General features: G+C 40.3%; 1 protein-coding gene across 2 annotated transcripts in view; it reads left to right on the top strand.

Annotated features, from left to right (window-relative positions):
• Positions 1 to 27,599, top strand: part of CEP162 (centrosomal protein 162) — an 87,048-nt gene that overhangs the window by 46,677 nt on the left and 12,772 nt on the right. For both annotated transcript variants that reach the window (XM_044289986.1, XM_044289985.1), the window contains exons 15-23: positions 7,244 to 7,381; positions 13,578 to 13,690; positions 14,513 to 14,606; positions 15,145 to 15,271; positions 18,255 to 18,418; positions 18,615 to 18,719; positions 20,574 to 20,795; positions 22,010 to 22,656; positions 24,434 to 24,575. In XM_044289986.1, coding sequence (XP_044145921.1) covers positions 7,244 to 7,381; positions 13,578 to 13,690; positions 14,513 to 14,606; positions 15,145 to 15,271; positions 18,255 to 18,418; positions 18,615 to 18,719; positions 20,574 to 20,795; positions 22,010 to 22,656; positions 24,434 to 24,575 — 1,752 coding nt within the window. The remainder of the gene's footprint in view (positions 1 to 7,243; positions 7,382 to 13,577; positions 13,691 to 14,512; positions 14,607 to 15,144; positions 15,272 to 18,254; positions 18,419 to 18,614; positions 18,720 to 20,573; positions 20,796 to 22,009; positions 22,657 to 24,433; positions 24,576 to 27,599) is intronic.

Raw genomic sequence — 27,599 nt, 5'->3', positions numbered from 1 at the left:
TTCTCTCTTTAGTATCTGTACTCTCACTGAGAGGTATATCTGAGGTCTAACTAATAGTTCACTTGCTGAATTTGGTTGCAATTTGCAATATGCAGTTAGCAGTAACTATTTGCAGATTGGTTGAGGTATGATCTGGTATGGTTGTATGCAATTTGGATTGCAATATGGAATTTAAATGGTTGCAATTGTTTGTATGGTATTTGTAGTTTGCAATTGGTGGAACTGAAAGTATATACACATATAACTGGTTCAGTATACAGTTATAATCACTATAGTAACAGTAGGAACGTTATATAACTGTTTTAAATACCTATTTTGGCCTCTATGCTTCCATAAAACACAGCTCTTAGTGGAGTGAATGTCTGTCTGCTCAGCTTCTCTCTTTGGTGAATAATGATTTCTAGCAGCTCCTGCTAGGGGAGTTTCCCACACAGGGCTGTGATTGGTCAAATTCCTGGGCTGTGTGAGGCTGGCTAGGATTGGTCAGCAACAACAGTTTAACTCTATGCTTTCTATTGTTTTTGCTGTGTAATTGAGCTTACCTCACATCCATATAATGAATCAAAGGCATATTATCTTTTCTGCTTCTGTGAACACAATATATAACAGTTGTACGACATCCAAACACAATGTCACAGTAAATAACTCTGCTTTTGTCTTTAACACACAAACATAGGAACTGTATTAGGGCTATTGTCAGGTTTAGCTGTATAAACATATAAGCTATACTAGCCAACTAGGAGAGGTCTTAGCTGGCCAGCTACAGATGCCACTGGCAGGGCTTGATGGGAACATAGCTGTGGCAGGCCTCAGATCTTTCAGAGGGCCTAAGCTGCCATACCAACCAAATGGCTTCCTTGATTGCCATAGCATATGAGCCCTGCTAGCACAGCACTCCGAAAGCCCTCTCAGATGCCATGGTCACTGGAAGTAGCACTTTGAATATCAGTGTGCTAGCTCTGGTGAAGAGGCTGCAGGGAATAGCTGATCGCTGGGGGTTCCGGGTGTTGGACTAACCACTATCTGATATTGATGACCTATCCTGAGGATAGGTCATCAATATTGTTAACCTGGAAAACACCTTTAATCAAGACATGTAAATATGTGAGTGTCACATGTCATAGGTAACAATTGTCTGTTCTGTGGTTTTTGCATTGTTATTTTAAGGCTACTTTCATTGTGTGCCAGGACAGGTCCGTTTGGCTCAGTTTCATCAGACGGACACCAAAACACTGCAAGCAGCGTTTTGGTGTCCGTCTACAAAGCAAAATGGAGACAGAACGGAGGCAAGCTGATGCATTCTGAGCGGATCCTTTCTATTCGGAATGCATTAGAATGCAAACTGATAATGCAAACTGATCCGTTTTGGACCGCTTGTGAGAGCCCTGAACGGATCTCAGAAACGGAAATCCAAAACGCGAGTGTGAAAGTAGCCTTACAACTGTATATTAGTCAGTGCTCCTAGTGCTGTTTCCAGCAAATTTGTACAAAAAGTAATGGAATATAATAGGAGTCGCTACCCATCGTGTGATGAATATGATGAAGTTCTATTTAGAGATTGTAGTATAGAATAGAATTTTCTGTTCAAAAATATTAAAAATGATTTGCAAAACATAGTGTATGCTGCATAGGGAGCACCTAATTAATGCTGCCATGTAGTCAGGGCTGTCTTCTATTTACCTTGTACTTTCTAGATGCGCGTATTGAAAGGCATAGTCTAAAAGCATAATTATAAGTCTTTTTCTACAATCAGCTGTGTGTATAGCCAGGGTGATGTGTAAGTGGCTAGTGAGAAATCCAAGCAATGAAAGCCTAGGCATGCAGTCAGTAATTGAATTCTCTGTACCAACTTAAGGGGTTATTGAGTTTATTGTACCTTAAAAGGTTATTTTGCTCTTGCTATTTGATTTGCGCCAATACTTGCTTTTTATGTCTTCTAATTATTGAAACTCAATGGTATTATTATCATCCTATTTAAAATATCCCTGAGATCATCTAATCAAAGACTTGATGTATAGGCCAAGGGCTACCTGCCCCCCCCCCCCCCCGCCAGTATAAAGGAAGGTAATGGCGGCATTTAATGGCTCTCAGAGCATCTTAACTTTCCATTATCCAATGTGGCCTTTTAAGTATAATTTGAGCAAATTATGCAATGTGATGATGACACTGACCCACATTTACTATTGTGGCTGCATCTTAATTTGTGTAATTTTTGCCAAAATGTGGCACATTTTTTGCATTTCATTTAAGCCTTTATGTATGAAGAAAGCACACACAATAAAATACTCCACTGCACCTTGCCCATGGAGGTGATAAGCCGCATAGAATTCTCCAAGAAAAAAAGCTTTGTAAATCCACCTCCACTAATTCAAATATGGTTAAAATCCTTATGGCAGCTTCCTTCCTGCTTACGCATTTCGTGAACACAATGCTGATTGTTGGATATAAACAGTCTAGTGACGTGATTGTGACATTGATACACTGATTTAGTCCTATCATTTGCAGCATTTTATTTATTGACATGTGTAACATGAGTATGGAAATGCACACAAGCGATATATATGTCACTACGGTATATACAAGGGTTACTCTTTATCACTAGCATGAAAAGCCGCAAGGGCCGGTATATGTGGCATGACTGGAGGATATAAGTTGAGATTTCAAATATGAACATGTCCATGTAACATAATCACAACGTAAAGCATGTGCCAGTATGTGCAAAAGTTTCTATAAGTCACTGGTCAGAAAAGTCGCATCAGGAGGTATGAGTGGCACTGACATAGAATATAAAGATAATTGGATACATAGGTTGGGACTTGTGAACGCTGTTGTGTCGGAAGGTGTAATTGCATGTTGACTGTCAAAGGTGGAAACCAGTGTGTGAAAATAAAAAATGGAGAATGGACTAATATACAAAATGTGACTATAATTACATTTGAACATAAATCAATAGCCAGGGGCTATACCAATTCTGTTTTAGGCCTAATTATTTATTTTCTTTCTTTAAAAAAAAAAAAAAAAAACCTTTTATTATATTCTTTTAAAATAAACACAAGACGAGATAATATATCGTTATAGCCTTTGGTGATATAAAAAAAACTCAAACATTTGTGTTTTTTTTTTTTTTAAATCTTCTGAATGTATTAATGGTATTATTTAGGTCTAGATATATTATGGCGGGGGTTGTTAGCTTTCACCCCTCCACACTACAATAATAAGGAGATGTCTTTTATCAGTTGTTAGCAGCTGCTTTGTTAGAACCCCTTATTTGTATCTAAACCTTGTGCTTATTTCCTGAGTGTACTGGAAAGCTCTAATAATCAGTTGCAACATTATTATTAGTAAGAAAGTTAGTTACACTGTTCAACTCGCTTAATTTCGCTTACTTTCTAACTATCACAACTGCCAGTCTAATACTCATTCCCTGCTCGATTTGCGCTATCTTTCTCCAGTCTATTTCCTAAATATCCTCCATTATGGTTCTCAATTCTATTTCCCGCAGTTATATTCAGGGGGACGCCTGCAGGTCGGCCCCCTTGTTTCACAACTCTAATGCTTTTGTATTTACGAAAAGAGATCAAAGCTCCCCCAACATTTCACCACGTATATGGCGTCTTCAGGGGTTAGGAGCTTGTAACACGAGCGCTGGGTTCGTTAGATCTTTAGAAGGGGAGAGAACCCTCCTCTATCAGTCTAATGCATAAAATGACAATATCGGTCACCTACTAGGATAGAGGCACAAAGGTTTCCAGACCTATAGGATACATATTTTTTACCTGATATCACTACTGAGTAGACTAATACCCCGTTAGGGCCCGCGCCTGCGTGTGGGACTTAGATAAAAAGAAGCGTCCTCTTTCGTCTTTGCTCTACTAACATCCCCACTCTCTCCCCTTGCCTCTTACTGCACATGTTTATGGACTTAGTTCATTTTGCTTTGATCCCCTCATTAATGTTGTGCTGTATCCCTCACTCTCACTGTGCATAATTATTCAACTTAGGCTACTTTCACACTGGCGTTTCTGGGTCTGCTTGTGAGATGAGTCATGGGCTCTCACAAGCATCCCAAAATGGATCAGTTTAGCCCCAATGCATTCTGAATGGATAAGGATCCGCTCAGAATGCATCAGTTTGCCTCCGATCATCCTCCATTCCGCTCTGGAGGCGGACACCAAAACGCTGCTTGCAGCATTTTGGTGTCCGTCTGACGAAACTGAGCCAAACGGATCCATCCTGACTTGCAATGTAAGTCAATGGGGACGGATCCGTTTTCACTGACACAATATGGTGCAATTGAAAACGGATCCGTCTCCCATTGACTTTCAATGTAAGTCAAAACTGATCCGTTTGCATTATCATGAAAAAATAAATAAAGCGGATCAGTTTATTATATGCCTTATCTACCATATTAAATTATGAATTTATACCTTTAACATCATAATATCAGAAAATAAATCGTACAGATTACTAATACATAATCATGTTAATACATTATTTTATTTTGATCATTTTATCAATTCATATACCCTCTTCACTGGTTCTTTGTTAGTGCATAATAATGTTATTATTTATTCATATATTAGTGTGGAATTTATTCATATAAACTTCACTTAGTTCATTTTATTTATCATTTATTTTACTTTAATCCTTCTTTCAAGTCATACATTTCACTGTGATTTATCTATATATATATTTTGCAGATTTTTTTTTTTTACATGTTTTTGATTGTTAAAGATCATGCCTCTAAATTATTTTTTATGTAATAATCTCATATGTCCTAGTAATCTGAATATCCTCCATCCTATCTTTTTATGTTGTCTTTTGGTCACTTTTTTTCGATTTATAAGTTTTATTGTTTTAGGTGATAAGATATTTGTAATCTATTGAATAATATTTTTTATATGAATAATAGTTCTTCATTTCTCTATCTCCCATATTTTTATATGAAGGCTGAGAAAGAAAAACCTTTGTTTAGGCCTGTGGGACTCATTGTATGTATCTATGTATCTTGCCTCATTTTGTAATAATCTTTTATCCAAATCGCTCCCACCTTGGTCCCATCTTTCCTTTCTCAATACCCCAAAATTTCAGGTTGTTTGGGTTATGTCCATGAAAATATTTTATGTGTCGCGCGATTGATGTTTCCTTATTTGTTTCAATAGCGCTCAGGTGGCCAGATATGCGTCGTCTTAGTTCCTGTGATGTTTTGTCCACACGTAATTACTGTCACTTTTGCCAGAAATCGTAATAAGCAGAATGTTTAGATAATACAAAAAAGGTGTTCTAACAAAGCAGCTGCTAACAACTGATAAAAGACATCTCCTTATTATTGTGGGGGGGGGGAGCTAACACAACCACCGCCATAATATATCTAGACCTAAATAATAATACCAAGATTTAAAAAATAACACACTAATGTTTTTTGAGTTTTTTATTATCACCAAAGGCTTTTGAAAAAAGAAACACAGAGATATAAAGATATATTATCTTGTATTGTTTAGTTTAGAATTGTTATAGCCCGTGGCTATTGATTTACATTCGTTTTCTAAATATTCTGGGCCAAAAGGGTCATTCTTCTAAAATTCAAATTACATTATAATATTTTATTATTTAAAATTTGAAACATTTTGTGAATTTAGAAATATAGGGGGACTTTTATGAAACCTGTTACGCCAGTTTCTGGCTTTAAAATGTTGCTTTTTTTTTTCTGCAAAATTTGCACCACCCCGCACCACTATAAAAAGCGGACTTGGATTAAGGCCAAGTTTATAGATTAGGCCTCTTTCACACTTGCGTTGTCCGGATTCGGCGTGTACTCCACTTGCCGGAGGTACACGCCGGATCCGGAAAAACGCAAGTGAACTGAAAGCATTTGAAGACGGATCCGTCTTCAAAATGCTTTCAGTGTTACTATGGCAGCCAGGACGCTATTAAAGTCCTGGTTGCCATAGTAGGAGCGGGGAGCGGCAGAGCCTCATACTTACAGGCCGTGCGGCTCCCTGGGCGCTCCAGAGTGACGTCAGAGCGCCCCATGCGCATGCATGACGTGCCATGCGATCACGTCATCCATGCGCCTGGGGCGCCCTGACGTCACTCTGGAGCGCCCCGGGAGCCGCACGGACGGTAAGTATGCTGCTCCCCTGCTCCTCCGCTCCCCACTACACTTTAGCAGCCATGGTAACATTGAGAAAAAGCTAAACGTTGTATCCGGCAATGCGCCGAAACGACGTTTAGCTTAAGGCCGGATCCGGATCAATGCCTTTCAATGGGCATTAATTCCGGATCCGGCCTTGCGGCAAGTGTTCGGGATTTTTGGCCGGAGCAAAAAGCGCAGCATGCTGCGGTATTTTCTCCAGCCAAAAAACGTTCCGTTCCGGAACTGAAGACATCCTGATGCATCCTGAACGGATTTCACTCCATTCAGAATGCATTAGGATAATCCTGATCAGGATTCTTCCGGCATAGAGCCCCGACGACGGAACTCTATGCCAGAAGACAAGAATGCAAGTGGGAAAGAGCCCTTAGATCACTTTTAAGTCTCTTCTGCGGCATTCTCAAAATCACAAAAAAATGTCACAACTCCATGCCAGGCAAGCCCTAGGTGTACTTTTATTGATATAGGCGTAGACTACATCATATTTGCTCCAAAGTCATTAAGGGTCCATTCACACGTCCGTAAGTGTTTTGCGGATCCGCAAAACACGGACACCTGCAATGTGCAAGCCTCAATTTGCGGACCGCACATCACAGACACTATAATAGAAAATGCCTTTTCTGGTCCGCAATTGCAGACAAGAATAGGATATGTTCTATTTTTTTCAGGAACGGAATTGCGGATCCCGAAAAAACAGATCCCGAAAAAACGGATACGGATCCCGAAAATGCGTACCCAAATTACGGATGTGTGAATGGACCCTAATACTGCATGACTTTTCATAAATAAGGCAGACTAATAACGGACACAAAAACCCAGCAAACAATACATTTCCCCCACAATGTATATATGGCACAACGGAGAGAGTAGTAAAAATGACTCCAGAAGTAAATGCAGTAATTGTTCCTATTCTCTCCGCTTTGCTATATATTTTATTGTCCGCCAAATGCACCCGTGGATCAGTCTACCATGGAAAAAAGTACATAAGAATGTACACACTATACCACCAGATGGATTTTGAAAGAGCTCTCAAAGCAGTTTGATCTGCTTGATGTTTCAGTCTGATTTATACATTTTTTTGGGGTTTAGTTACATGCAGGGGAAGGAAAAATCAAGAAAAGGAGCCATCTGCTTGGAGATCAGAATGCGCCTATAACAGAAGGAAAAATTCAGCAAATAAGACAAGAAATTTTGGAACAAGAGACACTTCTTCATGGGTATCAGCAGGTACTGTATTGAGCAGCACAGTAAACCTTTGGGTTGTTTCTTGATTGTTGGATCTCCTGTATACCAGCTGTATTGGAAAGTATTAGATTCTTTCATGAAATATAAGATGTTTTAACATATTTCTTTTTTCTTAAAGGGAGTCTGTCGTTAGGAAATTCACTGTTAGACCAGGCACACTGCTTTGTAGCGCTACCTCAGCTGAATGTAATGATGCGTTTCTCTTAGAGAATTATTGCTTCATTCTAGAGAGAAGGTATCTTTTTAATCCGTATGCAAAGGAGCAGTTAAGTGCATCAGGAGTGTGCCCTAACCACTGTGCAGCCCTTCCCTCTCCATTTTGGTTGATGTGCCAGGTTCCGGTTTCTTGCCTGCCCCCGACAGAGCAGGTGGAGTCATAGCTTTTTAGCTTTTGCATGATTTTTGTTCCATATTGGAGGAACAAGCTTGTGCTAGACACCTAGAGCCAGTTTATTTCCCCCCACTTCTGCCGTTGAGTCGGGACCACCCCCTACACATAAGACAGCGAGCCGATCCCAAAAATTTGTAGATTTGGCCAACTTTTTTCTTATTTCTATGAGCTCCTTAATTAACAGTTGTATCTTGAGACCTGTTATCTAAGACCATTAGACTGCTTTGGACAGGATGAGCGCCTGATCAATGATGGACACATAGATTGGCTGATGCAAAGTAATTGGGGGAGGGGGGCAATTGCTACTGCAATCATTCTTCCTTCATTCAGTTCTAATCAGCAGTGCCTCACTGATTACACAAGGACACGTGCTGCCGATAAGTGTGCATCTTTCATTCTAAATTAGAAATGCAAATCTGTCAACAAACGAGAGTTTGCTTGTTTTTCAGTGGATCAGCAGCACAATTATACAGGAAGAAGTGATTCTTGTTGTACAGGAATGAATATCGCTCAATTTAGTCCTAGCATTTTCCCTAATAAAATAAGTATAGTGCCGGTGTAACGGACCCCTGACCAACACATAATGTTACCTCTTTTCATTTTATCGGAGCCCAGACCTCTCTCTCTACTGACACTGCACTTATGGGCTTCTCTTTCACTAAGTCTAAGGGCTCATTTACATGGGCAGATGATTGTTCAACTATTTGTTAATGATAATTGGTCCAAATACTCGTTCCAAATAATTTCCCAACATAGGTTTGCCAGGGATCAGTTGACATACAAACATTTGTTGGCTGATGCGATCATTAAAAAAAAATCACGGTTTCTCTGCAACACATCATCTTTTGAGCGTTCTTTTAGTACATGCCTAAGCATCCAGTTCCTTTGGTGAGGCAGCTTTCTCATGTTGCTTTGTGGGGGGGTTTATTTTGGGAGGAGTGTATAGTAAACTGTATTTGCCTCAAAGCTGATATAAATGGAGAGGCAGTGGCATAGAACAGGTGTACAGTGGCAATGCCCTGTGCTGCCCCACTAAAAGGATGAAGACGTGTTAGAGGGTTATTCTCTTATACAGGGGCAGATTGGGAACCCTGGAAAAAAAATAATAATGTAGAAGTGGTTCCATGTTGTAGGGGGACACAAACTGACAGAAGGTGTGGCCAAGCCAAGTAGGCAGGTTTGTTTTGTTGGACAATCAGTAGTTTTTATTGAAACTATTTTAGACATGCCTTTCTGATCATTTTTTTATTGAGTTTGTTGGGGAATAAAACGACAACCAAAAACTGCCACAGTTTTAAGGAGAACTTTTAACATGCTGCTCCCATAGAATGCGCATGCACAGTTCAGGTCATGAAAGTGTTAAAATAAATCATTCACTCATATAACTAGGGCCTTGAGCATTATAATAATGATTGAGAACACCCCTGTGTATTTAAAAACTTTTGCACCCCTTTTATCCACATTGTCACTGGTGGATCTCGAACCAGGGACCTTCTGTATCAGAGGCAAAAGCTTTCCTAGCAAAGCCTCAGGCTTCATAGCTTTTTGTCAATGGAATTTCTGTAACTAAAAACCTTTTACTGTAGTCCTGTAAAATGCACTGGTATCTACTGATGCATCTCCGTATACCAGGAGATTGGGATAAAAGCAAAAGTCTAATTTAATGATCACAAAAATGTAATGGATTTTGCTGTTGTAAAACTACAGCTCATACCATGCCTTGCTGTAGGCTGATAGCTGTGGGCAGACTGGGCATACTAGAAGTTGTAGTTTTGCAGCAGCTGGAGAGCCGCAGGTTGGCCATCCCTGTACTAGCATAAGGACCCGACTTCGCACGGGTATATTTAATCCATTTCATTTAATGTTTCTGCATGTCATTAAACAATATCATAAGTATCCCCCATAACATTGACCTCTACAGCACCCTGCCCCCTTAAAACAGTGACCTCCACAGTGCCCTGCCTCCTTAAAATGGGACCTCCACAGCAGCCCACCCCCTTAACTTTGACTATCACATCAGCCTGCCCCTTTAACAGTGAGTTCCACAGCACCACACCCACTTGAGTGACCTCTGCAGCACCCCGCCCCTTAACACTGACCTCCATAGCAGACCACCCCCTTAACTGTGACCTTCACCGTTCCCTGACCTTCACAGCACCCGCCCCTTTAACAGTGACTGCCACAGTACCCCGCTCCCTTGACGGTGACCTCCACGACTTTCAATAAAGTTATAGTATTTTGCTTCCCTTCAATATTATCTAGCATTTTGCCCCAATTGTATAGACAGGAGACGTCCAGAGGGTAGTCCTGGCATTCTCATCCATGGTCCCCATATAGACTCAAACTTCTTAATCGTTCCTCTTTTAAGATACACACCCCTTTCTAATCAAATTATAACATTCATGAGCAGCTGCTCCTTTAATAGTGACCTCCACCCCCTTAACAGTAACCTCCACAGTACCCCATCTCGTTAACAGTGATTTCCATAATAACCCGCCTTTATAAGCTTTTCTCTTAGCGTCTGACGTCAATCGTCCAATTCCTTTTCTTATGGGGCATTATTGTCATATTAACTCACACATAAGCTGTCTTATACTAAGAATGTCCTTCTTTGCCTATAGCAACTAATCAGAGCTCATATTAATGACATGTAGCAAAATAGAAGCTGAGCTGTGATTGGTATATGCAACCTGATGAATAGCTAGGCTACCTGCCACAACAGACAATGGCTCCTGTAGTCTGGCGGTTAGGTTACTAATAATTGGAAATTTAAAATCAGTTTTTACAAAAGAAAAAAAAGAAGGACCTCCACTAGAAAGGATGACTAATAAATCGTTTGATGCATGTGTCTTTACAGAGGAAGATGTTCTAAGTTTGCTGTCTAAAGTGAAGACAAATAAGTCACAGGGGCCTGATGAGATACACCCAAAATTATTAAAAGAGCTTAGTGGTGAGCTGGCAAAACCGTTAACAGATTTATTTAACCAATCATTAGTAACAGGAGTCGTCCCGGAAGATTGGAAATTGGCAAATGTCGTGCCCATTCACAAGAAAGGTAGTAGGGAGGAATCGAGCAACTATAGACCAGTGAGTCTGACATCAATAGTAGGCAAATTAATGGAAACCCTATTAAAGGATAGGATTGTGGAACATCTAAAATCCCATGGATTGCAAGATGAAAAACATGGGTTTACTTCAGGGAGATCATGTCAAACAAATCTTATAGATTTTTTTTGACTGGGTGACTAAAATAGACGGTGGAGGTGCAGTAGACATCGCATATCTAGATTTTAGTAAGGCTTTTGACACTGTCCCACATAGAAGACTTATCAATAAACTGCAGTCATTGAACATGGACTCCCATATTGTTGAGTGGATTAGGCAGTGGCTGAGTGACAGACAACAGAGGGTTGTAGTCAATGGAGAACATTCAAAACAAGGTCATGTTACCAGTGGGATTCCACAGGGATCTGTACTGGGACCAATTTTGTTTAATATCTTCATAAGTGATATTGCAAAAGGCCTCGATGGTAAGGTTTGTCTTTTTGCTGATGACACAAAGATATGTAACAGGGTTGATGTTCCTGGAGGGAAACGCCAAATGGAAAAGGATTTAGGAAAACTAGAAGAATGGTCAGAACTCTGGCAACTGAAATTTAATGTGGATAAGTGCAAGATAATGCACCTGGGGCGTAAAAACCCAAGGGCAGAATATAGAATATTTGACACAGTCCTGACCTCAGTATCTGAGGAAAGGGATTTAGGAGTAATTATTTCAAAAGACTTAAAGGTGGGAAGACAATGTAATAGAGCAGCACGAAATGCCAGCAGAATGCTTGGGTGTATAGGGAGAGGTATAAGCAGTAGAAAGAGTGAAGTGCTCATGCCGCTCTACAGAACACTGGTGAGACCTCACTTGGAGTATTGTGCGCAGTACTGGAGGCCATATCTCCAGAAGGATATAGATACTCTAGAGAGAGTTCAGAGAAGAGCTACTAAACTAGTACATGGATTGCAGGATAAAACTTACCAGGAAAGATTAAAATACCTTAATATGTATAGCTTGGAAGAAAGAAGAGACAGAGGGGATATGATAGAAACTTTTAAATACATAAAGGGAATCAACTCGGTAAAGGAGGAGAGCATATTTAAAAGAAGAAAAACTACCACAAGAGGACATAGTTTTAAATTAGAGGGGCAAAGGTTTAAAAGTAATATCAGGAAGTATTACTTTACTGAGAGAGTAGTGGATGCATGGAATAGCCTTCCTGGCGGAAGTGAAGGAGTTTAAGCATGCATGGGATAGGCATAAGGCTATCCTTCATATAAGATAGGGCCAGGGACTATTCATAGGATTCAGATATATTGGGCAGACTAGATGGGCCAAATGGTTCTTATCTGCCGACACATTCTATGTTTCTATGTTAAATCGCGTGGTGAAAATTTCCACTCAAACATAGTATGTGATGTTCCTTGAGTCACAGAAGGCGGCTGTGCAAAATCTTGTGATTGTAAATGCAACGGTGCGGATTCCTTTAGTGGACAGACATACATACACTCATCTTTATATATAGTACAGCATATTATAGAATGAATCAGAAGATCTGCTGTTGAAGTCCCCTTGTGGAACTTGTAAATGGTAAAAAAAAAGTTTAAAGGGAACCTGTCACCGGGATTTTGGGTATAGAGCTGAGGACATGGGTTGCTAGATGGCTGCTAGCACATCCGCAATACCCAGTCCCCATAGCTCTGTGTGCTGTTGTTGTGTAAAAAAAACGATTTGATACATATGCAAATTAACCTGAGATGAGTCCTGTCCCTGACTCATCTCACGTACAGGACTCATCTCAGGTTAATTTGCATATGTATAAATTTTTTTTTTTTTTTACCCAATAACAGCACACAGAGCTATGGGGACTGGATATTGCGGATGTGGTAGCAGCCATCTAGCAACCCATGTCCTCAGCTCTATACCCAAAATCCCGGTGACACGTTCCCTTTAAGTATTTTTTAAATTAAAATTGCATTTTTTTTCAGTTGGAAAAAAGTTTTTTCAATGGAAAAAAACCAGCAAAAAAAATCCACATATTTGGTATCACCATATCCACACTACACAATTATCATGCAATTTATCCTGCACTGTGTATGACGTAGAAAAAGGCACAATTGCAGTTTTTTATTTATTCGACAAAACAAAAGAATAAAAAGCAATCAAAAACTGTTATATACGCCACAATAATACCAATGAAAGTGTCCTGCACACATCCCTCACAAAACCTCACACAGCTCTGTAGAAAATAAAAAAGTTATGAGTTTTGGGATGTGGCAATGCAAAAAACATTCTTTTAAAAAACTAAAATGAAGGTTTTTATTGTGCAATAGTAGTAAAATGTCAAATAAAACCTATATTTTTTTAATATCTCTGTAATTGTACTGACGCAGAGAATAAAGTTAAGCCAAAAAACGAAAACCACAAAATTTAGAACGCAAAAACAATATTATCTTTTTTTTCATCCATCCCACCCCCCTTGAAAGAGTTTATAAAAGTTAATCAGTTAATTTACTCTCCAGTCAAGTTGTATGTACCCCATTTTAAAAACTACGAATTGTCCCTCAAAAAACAAACCTAAATACTGCTGCATTGACAAAAGTAAAAAAAATTATAGCTCTCGGAATGTGACGATCAAAAATGAACAAAAATTGCTTGGTCACTAAGTACTAAATGCATACAAGGAGGGAGGGTTAAAGTATTTCATTATTCACTGATTTTATTGTAATTTTTTCCAGGAAAATGAAAGGCTGTATAATCAAGTTAAAGAGCTCCAAGTTAAAAACAAACAAAATGAAGAGCAAATGTTTCAAGAAAATCAGGCTTTGAAGGCCGAACTTATTTCAGTAAGGTAAACTGACATGACCATGCATAATCTGGTAATGGGTGTAGTATTATGAAACCGATAAAAATGTACCAGTAATCCATGTTATAGTAATACATTTTCTTTATGTGCGGTTTGACAATGAAAACTTGTTAATTGTTAAAATAACCTTGTATTAACATGATGACAGTTATCATATGTACCTTCATTTTAAATGGAAGTGCAGCAACAGACATGTAGAATATTAGCACAGTAACACAAAAGTAGGAGGGTGATAAAAAATTGAATACATTTTGGAAATAGAAATTGCTAAAAAAAAATATACCGGTAGTTGTTTTTGTGTCTCCATCTCCTGTGCAGACCTACATCTCCATGGTTGGACTCCAAACAAATCCCTTTTCTGATGTTTGTATGTTACATGCAGAATCTGACTACCCACAGCAATTGTTCGTAGTCTGTAATCATGGAGACACAATGTTTATCACCACGCAGACCTACTATAGGTCTATTTTATTCTTCACATGTTCAAAATGTGGGTAATATTGTTCAGTTATCCAGTTAGCTGGAACATATTCCTTTGCCTTGGATCTTTAACACAACCAAAGTCTTCTGATGATGTATTACTTAATAGTACTGTTAAAGTTACTTATTCATAATATATTGCCTCATAATTTGACGGCTTTGTAAAACAAGATATCAGCATATGCAAACTGTAAAATAGACATATATGTCTAGAAAAAAAATCTGAAATCCTAGTGGAACGTCATTTCTGTATGCCAATTTTAAAATCATTTCTACAGCAGTGAAAGTGATATTTGGCATTATTCATAAGTATGTTTGACTTTGTAGGGAAAAGGTGACTAGTGTGACACTGCATGGTCAGTATGCTGGCACTGATGCCAACAGTTCTAAAGATCTGGCTGCTGAACTGAGTGCTATTCAGGTAAGTAGAATCATGCTACTTAGGGCACATTTATTTTACTGTCCTGAAAAGTACATTCACATGAATATACAGTAATCTAATTCAGATAAAACCAAATGTCTCTTAGATTGGATTGTTTCCTTGCACATCCCCTGGTCAAGGTAAATAACCCTTTGTACCAAAGCATTTCCCATTGCATTAATGCTTCCTGCAGTGGTTATTCAGATAATGACTCTACATTCAGTAAAATGAAGTGTAAAATAAAGAATTAACATTTCATTAACAAAAATAAACACACGCATTTTTCCATTCAAAAACATGCTTTTAAATTGAAAAAAAATAATATACCCTACAGTTATGTTGTACTGCCGCATCCTTAATGAACAGAACCATGCAATTATCACATAATTTATGCGGCGCAGTGAATGCATAAAAAAAGACTGAATTGCTGTTATCTCCACCAAAAAAGGAATAAAAAGCAATCAAAATGTCGTATGTAACCTGAATTGCAGATTAGTTACTAAGGTGAAATTGTGTTTGCCTTTTTGTTTTAAAACAGAAAAGAGAGAGCAATTTGCTAGAAGATATAGCTCGGTTCAAGAAGGACAAACAGGCGTTGGAAGTAGACCTGTTGCAGATGAAGAAAGAACGAGATCTTCTGAAAGGCCAGTTAGCCAACATTTCAGGTAGATTTTACATTTTAAATGTACAGCTGTGACATTTTGCATTGCCTTGTGGAACGTGGGGTCATGGGTTTAAATAGTACCAAGGGCAATGTATGCATGTAGTTTGTATGTTCTCCTCATGTTTATGTGGATTGGTTGTGGGTACTTCAATATCACACAGGTTAACATGTCACCTTTGGGGTCCCTGCTCCCAGAGCAAAAGCAATCTCTGTACAGGACTGTATAATGTAAATGAATAAAACTAAATCCATAAATACAGTTGCCTAAGTTTGTTTCCAGCATAAGGAACACATGGTTATGAGCTGAAATACATATGTAGTCAATAGGTGGTTATACACCTTGTGGCCAATGAATAATTCTGAACCCCATGAATCAGATAGTCGATCAGATAAAATAGATGAATACGGCACTCAATAGATTCTTTTAATTCCTCGAACGCCACCATCCAACAACACAGAATACTACATCATGTTTTGGCTGTGAACAAGGTCCTGGGAGAGGACCGAAATGTTGGCCACTGTATAACCTCAATTTGGATGGATAAATCAACCCAGAAGTGTTCAATTAAAAAAATCTATTGAGTGCTGTGGTTTTTTTCAACTAATCAATATCGGATTAGCGGAGAGCCAATTCCAGGCACCCCTTCCGGTCAACTGTGAAGAGAAAGCAGCGCTCGTATGAATGCTGCCTTATCTTCATTGTTTACCTGCTCACCATCACAACGGCAGCGATGAATAGGTGTAATTACAACTACACCATCCCATTCACTTCAAATGGACGGCTCCTTCCTATTCATTTGAACAGGAAGGAGCCATCCCATAGAACTGAATGGGATGGCTGAGATATAATTACAACTGCTCATCGCTGCAATGTCCACGAAGAGCAGGTAAACAATGAATAGAAGGTAGCGCTTATACGAGCGCTGCTTTCTCTTCAATCAGTGGGGGTGCCTGGAGTTGGCCTCCCACATCTGATATTGATGACCAATTTGACGACAATTTAAAACAATATAAAACAGCAATCCGAAGTGTGCTTTGGTACTGAGGTACCAGCCAGTACCAAGCCCATTTTGAATTCCTATTTTAAATTGTTTTTAAATATGCTGATAGGACTACAGTAGTAGTTCACTAAAGTCTTGCACGACTTCGGCCGATACGGACATTGGCTCCATGGAACCAATACATTTTGATGCTGTACAGAAACAGCATTAAAATCAAAGTATTTGAACAAATTGACTTCGATCCGCTCAAGCCTAGAGAATTTCCCGTCACGTCTTTGCTGTTTTTAAAGGGAACTTGTCACATGAAACATAAGGTCATGTATCAATGTGCATACAAAAATAGCATTCAGTCACTGAGTAGAACCACTCAATGGACCCCTAGGCATAGAAAAAGCTGGGATTTCTACCAGTAACTTACAAGTTAGAATAAATCTATCCCTCAAAGCTATAGATTAATCTGCTCAGCTTTTCTATAACATGCCTGCCTGTTTTTATGTGGATGGCCTCTCCTCAGGATACGCCATCAATATCTGATCAGTGTGGTCAGTCCCCCTGCATCCCCATGATCAGATGTTTTTCAGTATTGCCGTAACTATACTACTCAGTCTATTATGTAGTGAACGGAGCTAGTTACAGCAATGGTGCGTGCTCCCATTCACTTCAGTGGAGCAGCAGTGCACTAACCAGCTTAGTCCACTATATAGTGGACAGAGCTGTATGGTTTTGGTGTCTGTTTTGGGATCTACTCAGGAACAGCTTATCGCTGTGGGTGAGAGGTGTGGGATATTGATGGCCTATTCTAAGGCGAGACCATCAATATCAAAATCCTGGAAAACCTTTTTAAGAGTTATCCAGGAAGTATACAAGATGATCTCTTGCAACCCCTCCTAGAATGTGAATAGAATGGCTTGCGTCCATTTGCCGAGTTTGCTTGGCAAGTAATTAAAGGTGCTACACACTGCACTTAGTTGCTTTCCTGTGATCCTGCTATACAGTAGACAGTAATGGAGCCATACTGTGTGAGATACTCTGTCGTGGCTGAGCAGCCTGACAGGAACTGTGTGGAGCACAGTGTTTAGGGAAGCCCTGTCTTCCCCTTGCCCCCCAGGCAGCTAGGACAACTTGCTGGAAGCCATAAATTCTGGAGAAACCCTTTGACTATTGAATTGTTTGTGCATACTAGGGATCGACCGATATTGATTTTTTTAGGGCCAATACCGATAATTTGTGAACTTTCAGGCCGATAATTTATACCGATATTCTAGAAATTTTCATTTTTGAATTTTTTTTTTATTTTTTTTTGGGTGGGGGGGCGCACTGTGCCACCAATGTTTTTAATGTGGGGGTTGGGGCGCACTGCGCCACCAATGATTAATATACTGGGGGGGCTTGAGGGGGGCGCACTGCGCCACCAATGAGTAATATACTGGGGGGCTTGGGGGGGGCGCACTGCGCCACCAATGAAGTTAAATCTCTCATTTATTCATGTACAGGAGGCGGGAGCTGACTGCAGAATGACATAGCCGGCTCCCGACCTCTATGAGCGGTAGCTGCGATCCACGGCACCTGAGGGGTTAACTATCGCAGATCGCAGCTACCGCTCATAGAGGTCGGGAGCCGGCTATGTGATTCTGCAGCTCCCGCCTCCTGTTCAATTTGAATGAATGAGAGATTTCTCTTCATTGGTGGCGCAGAGGCCACAGCCCCTCCCCTTCTCTTGTCCCCTGTCCTCCCATTGGCTGCAGCGGCAGGAGCAGCACAGGGGGAGGAGACACTGCTTCCTTCTCCCCTGTGCTGCTGAGGGAACACAGAGAGCGCTGCCAGCAGCGCAATCTGTGTTCCCAGTACGTTAAAATAAATGCCGATACCGATAACAGTCAAAATCTTCAATATCTGCCGATAATATTGGTAGAGCTCTAGTGCATACTATACTGTTATTCAGAAAAAATGTCAGTAATGATCTCTCTTTTTTTTTTTTTATAGATGATAAATCATACGAAATGAAGATCATGGAAGAGACAAACAAGAAGGAAATCGCCCGATTGAATAAAAGATTACATTGGTTTGCAGAAAACCAAGATATAATGGATAAAGATGCTGGACGACTTAAAGATGCATACGAACAAATAGAAACTTTGAAGATACAGGTATTTACTTTTTAGTAGAAATCTAATTTACTAAGAGGTCTGCCCAGCGAAGTGCTCAGTGAGGCAGAGCAGACATCCCCAACAAGAAGCAGCTGTCGCTGGAGCCAGCTGGAGTCGTACTATATTACATGGACAGCGGTAGTAGTGTACTATAAACCTAAGCTGTTCAGATTGCATACTTTTTTTTTTCTTCAAGGTTGAAAAGCTACAACATGATTCTGGAAGTCAATCTGTCCAACAACAGAACCGAGTAAAGGACAGAGCTGCAGATGCAAAGCGTATTCAAGATCTAGAGCGGCAGGTGGGATTTTATTATTGGGGGAAGCCAATTTTTTATGTGTCTGTAAATTGATCTGTCTTGGTTATGGTTTTTATCACTGGTTGCTGTGTTTATGATTCTTTGAAATCGCAGTCACTAGCATTTCTGGAAACCATCTTACTACCACTTTTTTACGGAATCTTTCATTCAAAACTATATACAGTGCCTTGAAAATACAGGGCAATCCTGGAGGAAAGCCTGTTAGAGGCTGCAAAAGACTTGAGACTGGAGCGGAGGTTCACCTTTTATCAGGACTACCACCCTAAACATACAGCCAGAGCTACAATGGAATGGTTTAGATCCAAGCATATTCATGTGTTAGAATGGCCCAGTCAGTCTAGACCTAAATCCCATTGAGAATCTGTGGAAAGACATGAAAATTGCTGTTCAGATTCTCTGCATCCAATCAGGGGGCTGAATACAAATGCACACCACACAATTTTCCAGATTTTTATTTATTACAAATTTTGAAAATAATGTATCATTTTCTTTTCACTAAACACATACTTGCTACTTTGTGTTGGTCTATCACATAAAATCCCAATAAAATACATTTAAGGCCTCATGCACATGACCGTTCCGTTTTTTTGCGGTCCGCGCGAAAGCCGCCCGTGTGCCTTCCGCAATTTGTGGAACAGACGACCCATTGTAGAAATGCCTATTCTTGTCCGCAAAACCGACAAGAATAAGACATGCTATATTTTTTTTGGCGGTGCACGGAACGGAGCAACGGATGTGGACAGCACACGGAGTGCTGTCCACATCTTTTGCGACCCCGTTGAAGTGAATGGGTCCGCACCCGAGCTTCAAAAACTACTAACGTGAAAAAATGTGGAAAAGTTCAAGTGGTATGAATACTTTTTCAAGGCCCTGTACCTGTCTTCTCAGCTCTTCCTGCTCTGTAATGTTATGCCTTCAGCTCATAAACTATATTCAGCGTGACAGCTTCCCTTCAAAGGTATGGTTTCATCCTAGCCATTCATGCATGAGATCTGAATACTAGTCATATTTTTTTAAACAGATTTGCGATGCTGTTTCCCTAGCTCCACTTTATTCTATGGGGGCTATTGAAACGGTGTAGCAGATCCCCCTCCAATGTTTTTCAGTAAACCGCTCACCTCTGTCCGTCATATATGACAGGTATTTCAATCTCAGACACTATGGCAGAGATGGGACTACCCCTTTACCTGACAGAGGCGTAGCAGCCTGATAGTGTAAGCTGTAAGGGAGAGCTCCTATCTCATCAGTGGCTGCTACTCCAGCCTTCCTTTAACACTGAAGCTTTGTGTGATGAGAGGCTGCTTGGCCTTCTGACAAGCAGCCTTTAAAATTGTATGCGACATAAAGAAGACTGTCGATAATTTCTAGAAATAAACTACGCTATATGAGCTTTAAGCCCCATTTAGACTAGAGATTTTATGAGGCACAAGCATTCATAGGAAAAGTCGTTCCTGATAATTGGGATGAAAAATGCAGTACATCTCCCTATGAAATCAGGTATGTGCTGCTGATAATCATTAGAACTGACTGGTAGCAATTGGCCCTCCTCCATTCACTTTCAATCAGTCTGTGCATTAGGCCGCCATGTTTATCCTGAAATGGCGCTTGTCCTGCCCCAACATCAGGGTAAATAGGGTCCTTAAGACATAATGAAATGCAATCTGCTTATGTGTGAAAACATTCCCTAACAGTAAGGTTACTCGAGCAGGGAAAGTCATATTCGGGTTACTCGAGCAGGGAAAGTCAGACCCTATTGTAGCTTTTGTTTTTCTTTTGTTTGCTACATATCGGTGCTATTTAAAAATGTTGTTTCTCTAATTCTGTGTTTGCGAACAGGTTAAAGAAATGGAAGCAATTATTAGGAGAAGACACCCCAACTCCATACCTGCACTCATGTTTGCAGCTGCATCAGTGTCTGAAACGGACAAGCCATCAAAAAATAGTACAGTAAGCTTCTTGGAAAGAAGAATACAAAAATTAGAAAATGACCTTGAAAGCAAAGATGAGGAAGCCAAGAAAAGCCTGCGCAGCATGGAGCAGAACTTTCAAAAAGTCAAGGTGAGCTCATTTTGTCACAGGTTCCTATCGGTTTTCAGAAATTCTTTTGAATACAGAAACAGAATCCTGTTTGCACTGTTGCAGTATAGGTAAGTGGTAGCATTTCTAATACCAATTGCTTAAAAAAAACAACTATAGTTTAAAGGTATTTTTCAGAGGAATGGTGCTATCAAAGGTGTAGAAAAATAGGAACCACCTGCCTGTAATTGCTTGAGCAGACAGTAGCTATTTTCTTGAATAGACTATCGGTGTCATTTATTGGGACAGATATACGGCAGAAAACTAAATGACCCCCTATGAATTACGGCAGTGTCCCACAGCAATAACACCCCTTTATCAATGTGTGGTCATTACTAAGCTTTCTTATGGCTCTTGTCATTTGTAAAATCTGCAGAGGTGGTTGGGAAAATTTGGTGTAAGGTGCAAGTTTGTGTATTTGACAAATATTTTATTCCTAGAAAACTCCTTAATGGTATGTTCACATGGCGCATATACGTTGTGGGTTTTCTGTCTGGAGTTTGTGGACAGAAAATCGGTCGCATATCAGATTAGCAGCAAAGTGACTGTTATCAAGCCTCACCCACACGTTGTAGACAAAAAAAACTACCTGTGATGCATAGTCATTTTATTTTGCAATGCATAGAGCAAAAGCCACACCGAAAACTGTAACAAATTCACACGTAACTCAGGCGGATTTAGCTGTGGATTGGTCACAGTTTATTTTACACTTAGTTTATGTCCCATATTATTATTCACTTGCACATCTACTGTTTTGCTGGTGGTGGGGACTCGGAGGTGATCTTAAAGATCATTCTAAACCTTAAACGGAAAGTGTTATCAGAAAATGACATATAGCTTAACACATAAGTCTTTATACATACGCTTTACAGCAGCCACATGGGCCAGAGACACAATAAACTGGCGATGACCTTATTGACTTCTATGGGAGAGTTTTCTAAGCATTCTGTGGGAACTGTGCAGAGGTCATTGTGCAGGGAGGGGGAGTAAATTTGCTTGTTGTGAACGGTGCATCCTGTGTTATCTATGCAAAGCTTTTTTCTGTCTTTGTCTTAATCCTGTCTCTAATAATAATGAGTTGACTGCTAAAAAGTCATCTTCACAGAACAGAAAGTGTCGTCCCATATGTAAGGCTTAGTGGCCAGTGTGACAATTTCAGGATTTTAGGATGGCTAACCATTTTCATTTCTATTTAGATACAATACGAGAGTAGAATAAATGAGCTTGAGGAATTACTGGCTCAGGGACCACGAAATGAACCCCAGAAGAGTAGAGACTACACCGTAAAAGTTAAAGCCCTTGAGCAAGAACTTTCTATATTTAAGGATGCTCATCACACCACAGTAATAAATTTGCAAAAAGAAATTGAGGTCCTGAAAGCGAAGAACTTGGTCTTGGAACATAAACTGATGCTTAAAGAAGGATATATTGAGTCAAATAGTAACGTGGAGGAGACTTCTGATCAAGCAAGGTTGACAAGACTTAACCAGGAACTTGTCTCTAAAAGTAAGGAGATTCAAGAGCTTTCAAGAACAGTGGAGCGGCTTCAAAAGGAAAGGATGATGATGCTTTCTTTGAAAACCCATTCAAGCACAGTCCGAAACGAGAATGGCAGGACTGACTGTGTTTTACCCCCTCCCAGCACAACAGAGAAGGAAAATTTTCCAGCAATATTGGAAGATAATTTATATCAGCCATATACTTTTACAGACGTTCATATTTCTGATCTGCAACAACAAAATAAGAGACTTGAAGCTGAAGTGCTCAAATTATCTCAAGACCTGAACCAACAAATTACACATTACAAAACTTCTCTGGTTAATGCAGAATATACTTCAAAAAGGTAATTAATCCAAGTCTGATATTTTTATGATTGACTCCAGCCACAAAAACACCCCCACTCACCCAAGAAAACAAGCGGGGAAGCTCTAATGGTGTTGCTTCTTAACAAATGAACACCTTTTCATAGCTTTAAGCTATAATTTTGTGAGCTATAATTTTAGTAAGCTATAATTTTATAAAGTGGGACTACTGTATTTTCATAGATAAAAAAGGCAATTCTAATAAAGATGACACTAGGAGTAAAAACAGGGCAGGAGTAGTACCGTGTACAAGATTACTTGTCATTTTCTAAAAAGAACTGGAACCAAGTTCACGTGAACTTGTTCCCAGCCGTCAATGTGATATCTCAGCTATGGATACCCTCAAGAACAACAAATGGACACACTAGTTTTAGTAAACTGTCAAAGGGCATCTGTCAGCAGATTTATACCTATAAAACTAGCTGACCTGTTGCATGTGCGCATAACCGCTGAAGGCATGTGTTGGTCCCATGTGCATATATGCCCGCATTGCTGGAAAAAAAAAACTTTTAAAATATGCAAATGAGCCTCTAGTTGCAATGGGGGTGTTGCCATTGCACCTAGAGGCTCAGCTCTCTGCAACTGCTGCGCCCTCTGCACTTTGACTTCTTGAGTAGTTGTGATCATATTTACACTGCCTTGCCCTGTCAATCAAAGTGGAGAGGGCACGGCAGCTGCAGAGAGAGCTAAGCCTCTAGGAGTAATGACAATGCCCCCATTTCTCCTAGAGGCTAAGTTGCACATATTAAAACTTCTTGTTTACGCTTGGAAACTGCTTGCTCATTCCCATTGATTTGTATTGAGGCACAATACAAGTCTATGACGGCTGTGAACTGCAACTTTGTTTCTGTTAGTGCTCAGGCACAGTTGCCTGTTTTGCGGTTCGCAAATTATGGATCTGTAAAACGCTAATACCAGCCCTGTACGTTCCACATTTTGCGGAATGGAATGTTCGGCCCATAATAGAACTGTCCTATCCATGTCTATAATACGGACAATAATAGGACATGTTCGATATTTTTGCGGAATGGGCATGCGGACATAAACGGAATGTCCACGGAGTAAATTCTGTTTTTTATGTGTACCCATTGAAAACTCATTAAAAAAATATATATATATCAAAAAAACTCATAAAAAATAAGTTTTGTGTGTATGAGCCCTTTAGGGTCCATTCACACATCTGTTTTTCTGGGTCCGCATCCGTTCTGTAATTTTGCTTAGCCATTCATTTTAATGGGTCTCAAAAGATGTGGACAACACACCATGTGCTGTCCGCATACGTTGTTCCATTCCGCGGCCCCGCAAAAAAGATAGGGCATGTCCTATTCTTGACCGCAATCATGGAGAAGAATAGGCATTTCTATCATAGGGCCGGCCATGTGCTTTTGCGGATCCGCTATTTGATGACCGCAAAACATTTTACGGAACTGTATAAAAGTAGAGCAATCAGAGCACACAGGTGTCTGCAGATAGTGACCAGTGTTTAGTAGAAGAGACACCGTTGGCCTGCAGATGACTGAGCCGCAAACCAGCTCAGGCCTGGAACCTTCTTCTGCCAGTAAGGAGACTGGAGAAGCCAGTAGTTTTCTTAGCCATGGGGGCACACATGAACATGGGACCAACACGAATGCCTTCAGCTGCCAAGCGCACATGTAACAGATCAGCCTGTTTCATAGGCACAAATCTGCCGAAAGATACCCTTCAACCTTCCTGTTTGGACATTGAAAACATCCAGTACATTTTCATGTTGATTTGCAGGATAAAAGAAGAGGCGGCTGAACAGGTGGCAGCTCTTAAACAGTCGCACCAGAGAGAGATGGAAAGACTTATTTGTCAGCAGGCATTAGAGCATTCTTCATCTAGGGTGGCTGAGCTAAGCAGTAAAATTTCAACTCAAGAGGTAAGTGCTCAAGGCAGCGTTTACATGTTTTCATGCAAACCAAGTTTACTGACATAATGACATATATTTGAGTGTTGGGTTTTGTTTCCATTTAGGACTACAACACTCAAGTTAACATTGGAAAGCGGTCACAAAAATATTGTTGTAGATATTTATCTTTTGTTAAAGGGGCTGTCACAGACTACAGATATTGATTACCTATACTCAAGATAGGTCATCAATATCTGATAGATGGGCGTCCAGAGCCTGGCATCCCCACTGATTAGATGTTTGAAGAGGTCCCGGCGCTCATGCAAACCCTGCATTCTCTTAAGTGTTTAACTGCACACCATCTCCTTTGTTACAGTGGTGCAGTGTAATTACTGTTTCCTCTCCTATTCAGTTCAGTGGGATAAGCAGCTGTAATTACCCTTCACCACCGCTGCAAAGGAGACAGCGTGCAGGTAAACAATGAAGAAGGTGTAGTGCTTACACGAGCGCAGAAGACTCTGACGCAGGGTCACAAAGTACTTTTTATTAGATCTCCAAGTGGACCACAACATGCAATCATTAGATGCAATTTGTATAGGGTAATGGGATTTTCTCCATTGTCCTATACAGAAATTGGTATATTATAGTTCACCTACTGGCATGAACTGTAATATACAAGTAATGAGTCTGGAAGCCTAATACAGGCTCATTACTATGAATAAACGTTCTATATCTCCACTGCGGGGAGGTGTTCAAGCCCGTGAAGCACGCGCTTCCAGGTTTCCAGCTTCTCATATGCCATGGTGACATTTGACCATGGCATCTGAGAGGTTAAATATCTGCGATAGGCATTACTGTCACTCGCGGACATTAGCCATGGGCATCTGCTGTATTAAACGGCAGGCACCTGCTCGCTAGTATGCTCGCATTGCTTCGGAACAGGTGCCATCTTTAAAGACTCAAGATGTCGTGAAGGTCACCAGGGGTGCTTGTTCTCAGACCTTTACCAATCTGGTATTGATGATCTATCCTAAGGATAGGTACTCAATAATTGTATCCTGGGCAACCCCCTTAATATAGCTGACACAGAATTTCAGTCCCCTAAGTGTATAATAACCTCTTTAATTTTGTATTTCATATACATTTTTTTAAACTTTATATTTTATTTATTATATTGCAACCATGGGGAGCTCACTACCTGTGTGAACTCTGTGATAGCTGTATGACTCTGTATATTAGAAGCTTCCCCTAGTGGTGCCTGTTGGCGGAAAGCATTCTCATTTAACTCTGCTACCTAGGGGAAGCTGCACCTTACAGCATGCCACTCCCCTTCCTGTAGTATCTGCAGAGTAGATGAATGGTTGGGCAAAATATTCCTCAGCATATGTGTGGAACTTTTCGCAACTTACATTGTGAAACTGTCCATGTGTTGTGCTGATGATTTGATCCTATACATTCAAATAGTGAAATGGACAGTAAAAATTCACAATATGCTTATATTTCGGCCTCGTGCACGTGACCGTTGTGGGTTTTGCGGATCCGCAATGGCACAGACAGCCTTTGATATAACTGCCTATTCTTGTCCGCAAAACGGACAAGAATAGGACAGGTTATATTATTTTATTTTTTTGTGGACCACAGAATGGAGCAACTGATGCGGACAGCACACAGAGTGCTGTCCGCATCTTTTGCGGCCCCATTGAAGTGAAAAGGTCCACAAAAACTGCTGCTCGGATGCGGACCAAAGCAACGGTCGTGTGCATGAGGCCTTCCATTGCAGTGGATTTGTGGTGCGAATTCTGCATCGCAAATCCCCAGAAATCCACTACACGTGAGCTTGGCCTAAATCTACAGCTTTCAGTTATTCTTCACCTCCCTTTTGGGGTCCACAGCCACTCTGGACTTAGAGAAAGCATCTATGAAATAATTGCAGAAAACAGTGAACTGGACCCTGGCACTCTGGTCACTGACCACTAAATGCTGGAGTGAAAGAGCCACCTTAATATTGTACACATATTCTGTATTCTTTCTTATCGTCCTCAACGACGGCACTATGCTGAGAGGAACCTACTCCAACCAGGTATGGGCAGGAAAAATAAATTTTACCTTTCTCCAGCTCTTCCTCAGTGTCTTCCTGTCCCTTCCAGGTGAGGAGGGGATCCCCAGCACCACTACATTTGTCTGTCCATTTTCTGTGGTGGGCGAATGGGATATACACTGACTATCTTTGCTATCTCATACATAAATTGGACTTGCAACTATTTGACATATGATTAGTTATGCAGATTCTTGCCATGTTACTGTTTTGCTCCTGGTGGTGGAACAATCTTTTTCTTCTTGTATACTGCAAATTACAACCTGTTCTCACATTCCCTAATAGCTCAGTGTGTTAGGTTGATTCCCAAGCAAAAGGGCACTGGTTTGAATCCGGGAGCAGCCATAAAGATGATTTCCCAAAAAAAGAGAAACCGCATCATCCAGCTCATCTATAGAGGTATCTTGGCCAAGAAAATTGGCAAACTGCATCATGGGAGTTCCATGACAGTTGGAAGGATACAAAATGAAGTCCATCCATTCCAAAGCCAAGAGGTGGATGTCCAGGCAATATATCTGAGTCAACAAGTTGGCTCATCCCAAGTTGTATCAGTTCTGGGGCAACAAACACCGCAGTGGAGGTGGCTTGCATGCTTCTTAATAGTGAGATCACAGACATCCATGCAAGAACCGCGCAACGCGGATTGCACAAGTCTGGAATGATGGCCCAAAATAAGGTGAAGAAGCCTCGATCTTAATATTGTCATAAGAAGCGTCGGCTCGAGTTTGCAAAAAAGTGGGCTAATGGATCGAGAAATAGAAGGAACTGTCAAGTTCGGTGGCGGAAGCCTGATGATATGATATTGTTTCACAGCCAAAGGCGTTGGATACTTTGTACACTTGAGTACTATGGGTATGAAAAGGACGACATACAGGTGAAACTCAATTTTTTTTTATATTGTGCAAAGTTCATTTATTTCAGTAATGCAACATAAAATGTGAAACTAACATATGAGACTC

The sequence above is a fragment of the Bufo gargarizans genome, chromosome 4 (genome assembly GCF_014858855.1).
Source record: "Bufo gargarizans isolate SCDJY-AF-19 chromosome 4, ASM1485885v1, whole genome shotgun sequence".
Lineage (NCBI taxonomy): Eukaryota > Metazoa > Chordata > Amphibia > Anura > Bufonidae > Bufo > Bufo gargarizans.
Note: the sequence above shows the minus strand (reverse complement) of the source record. Positions and strands in the feature narration are given on the sequence as shown.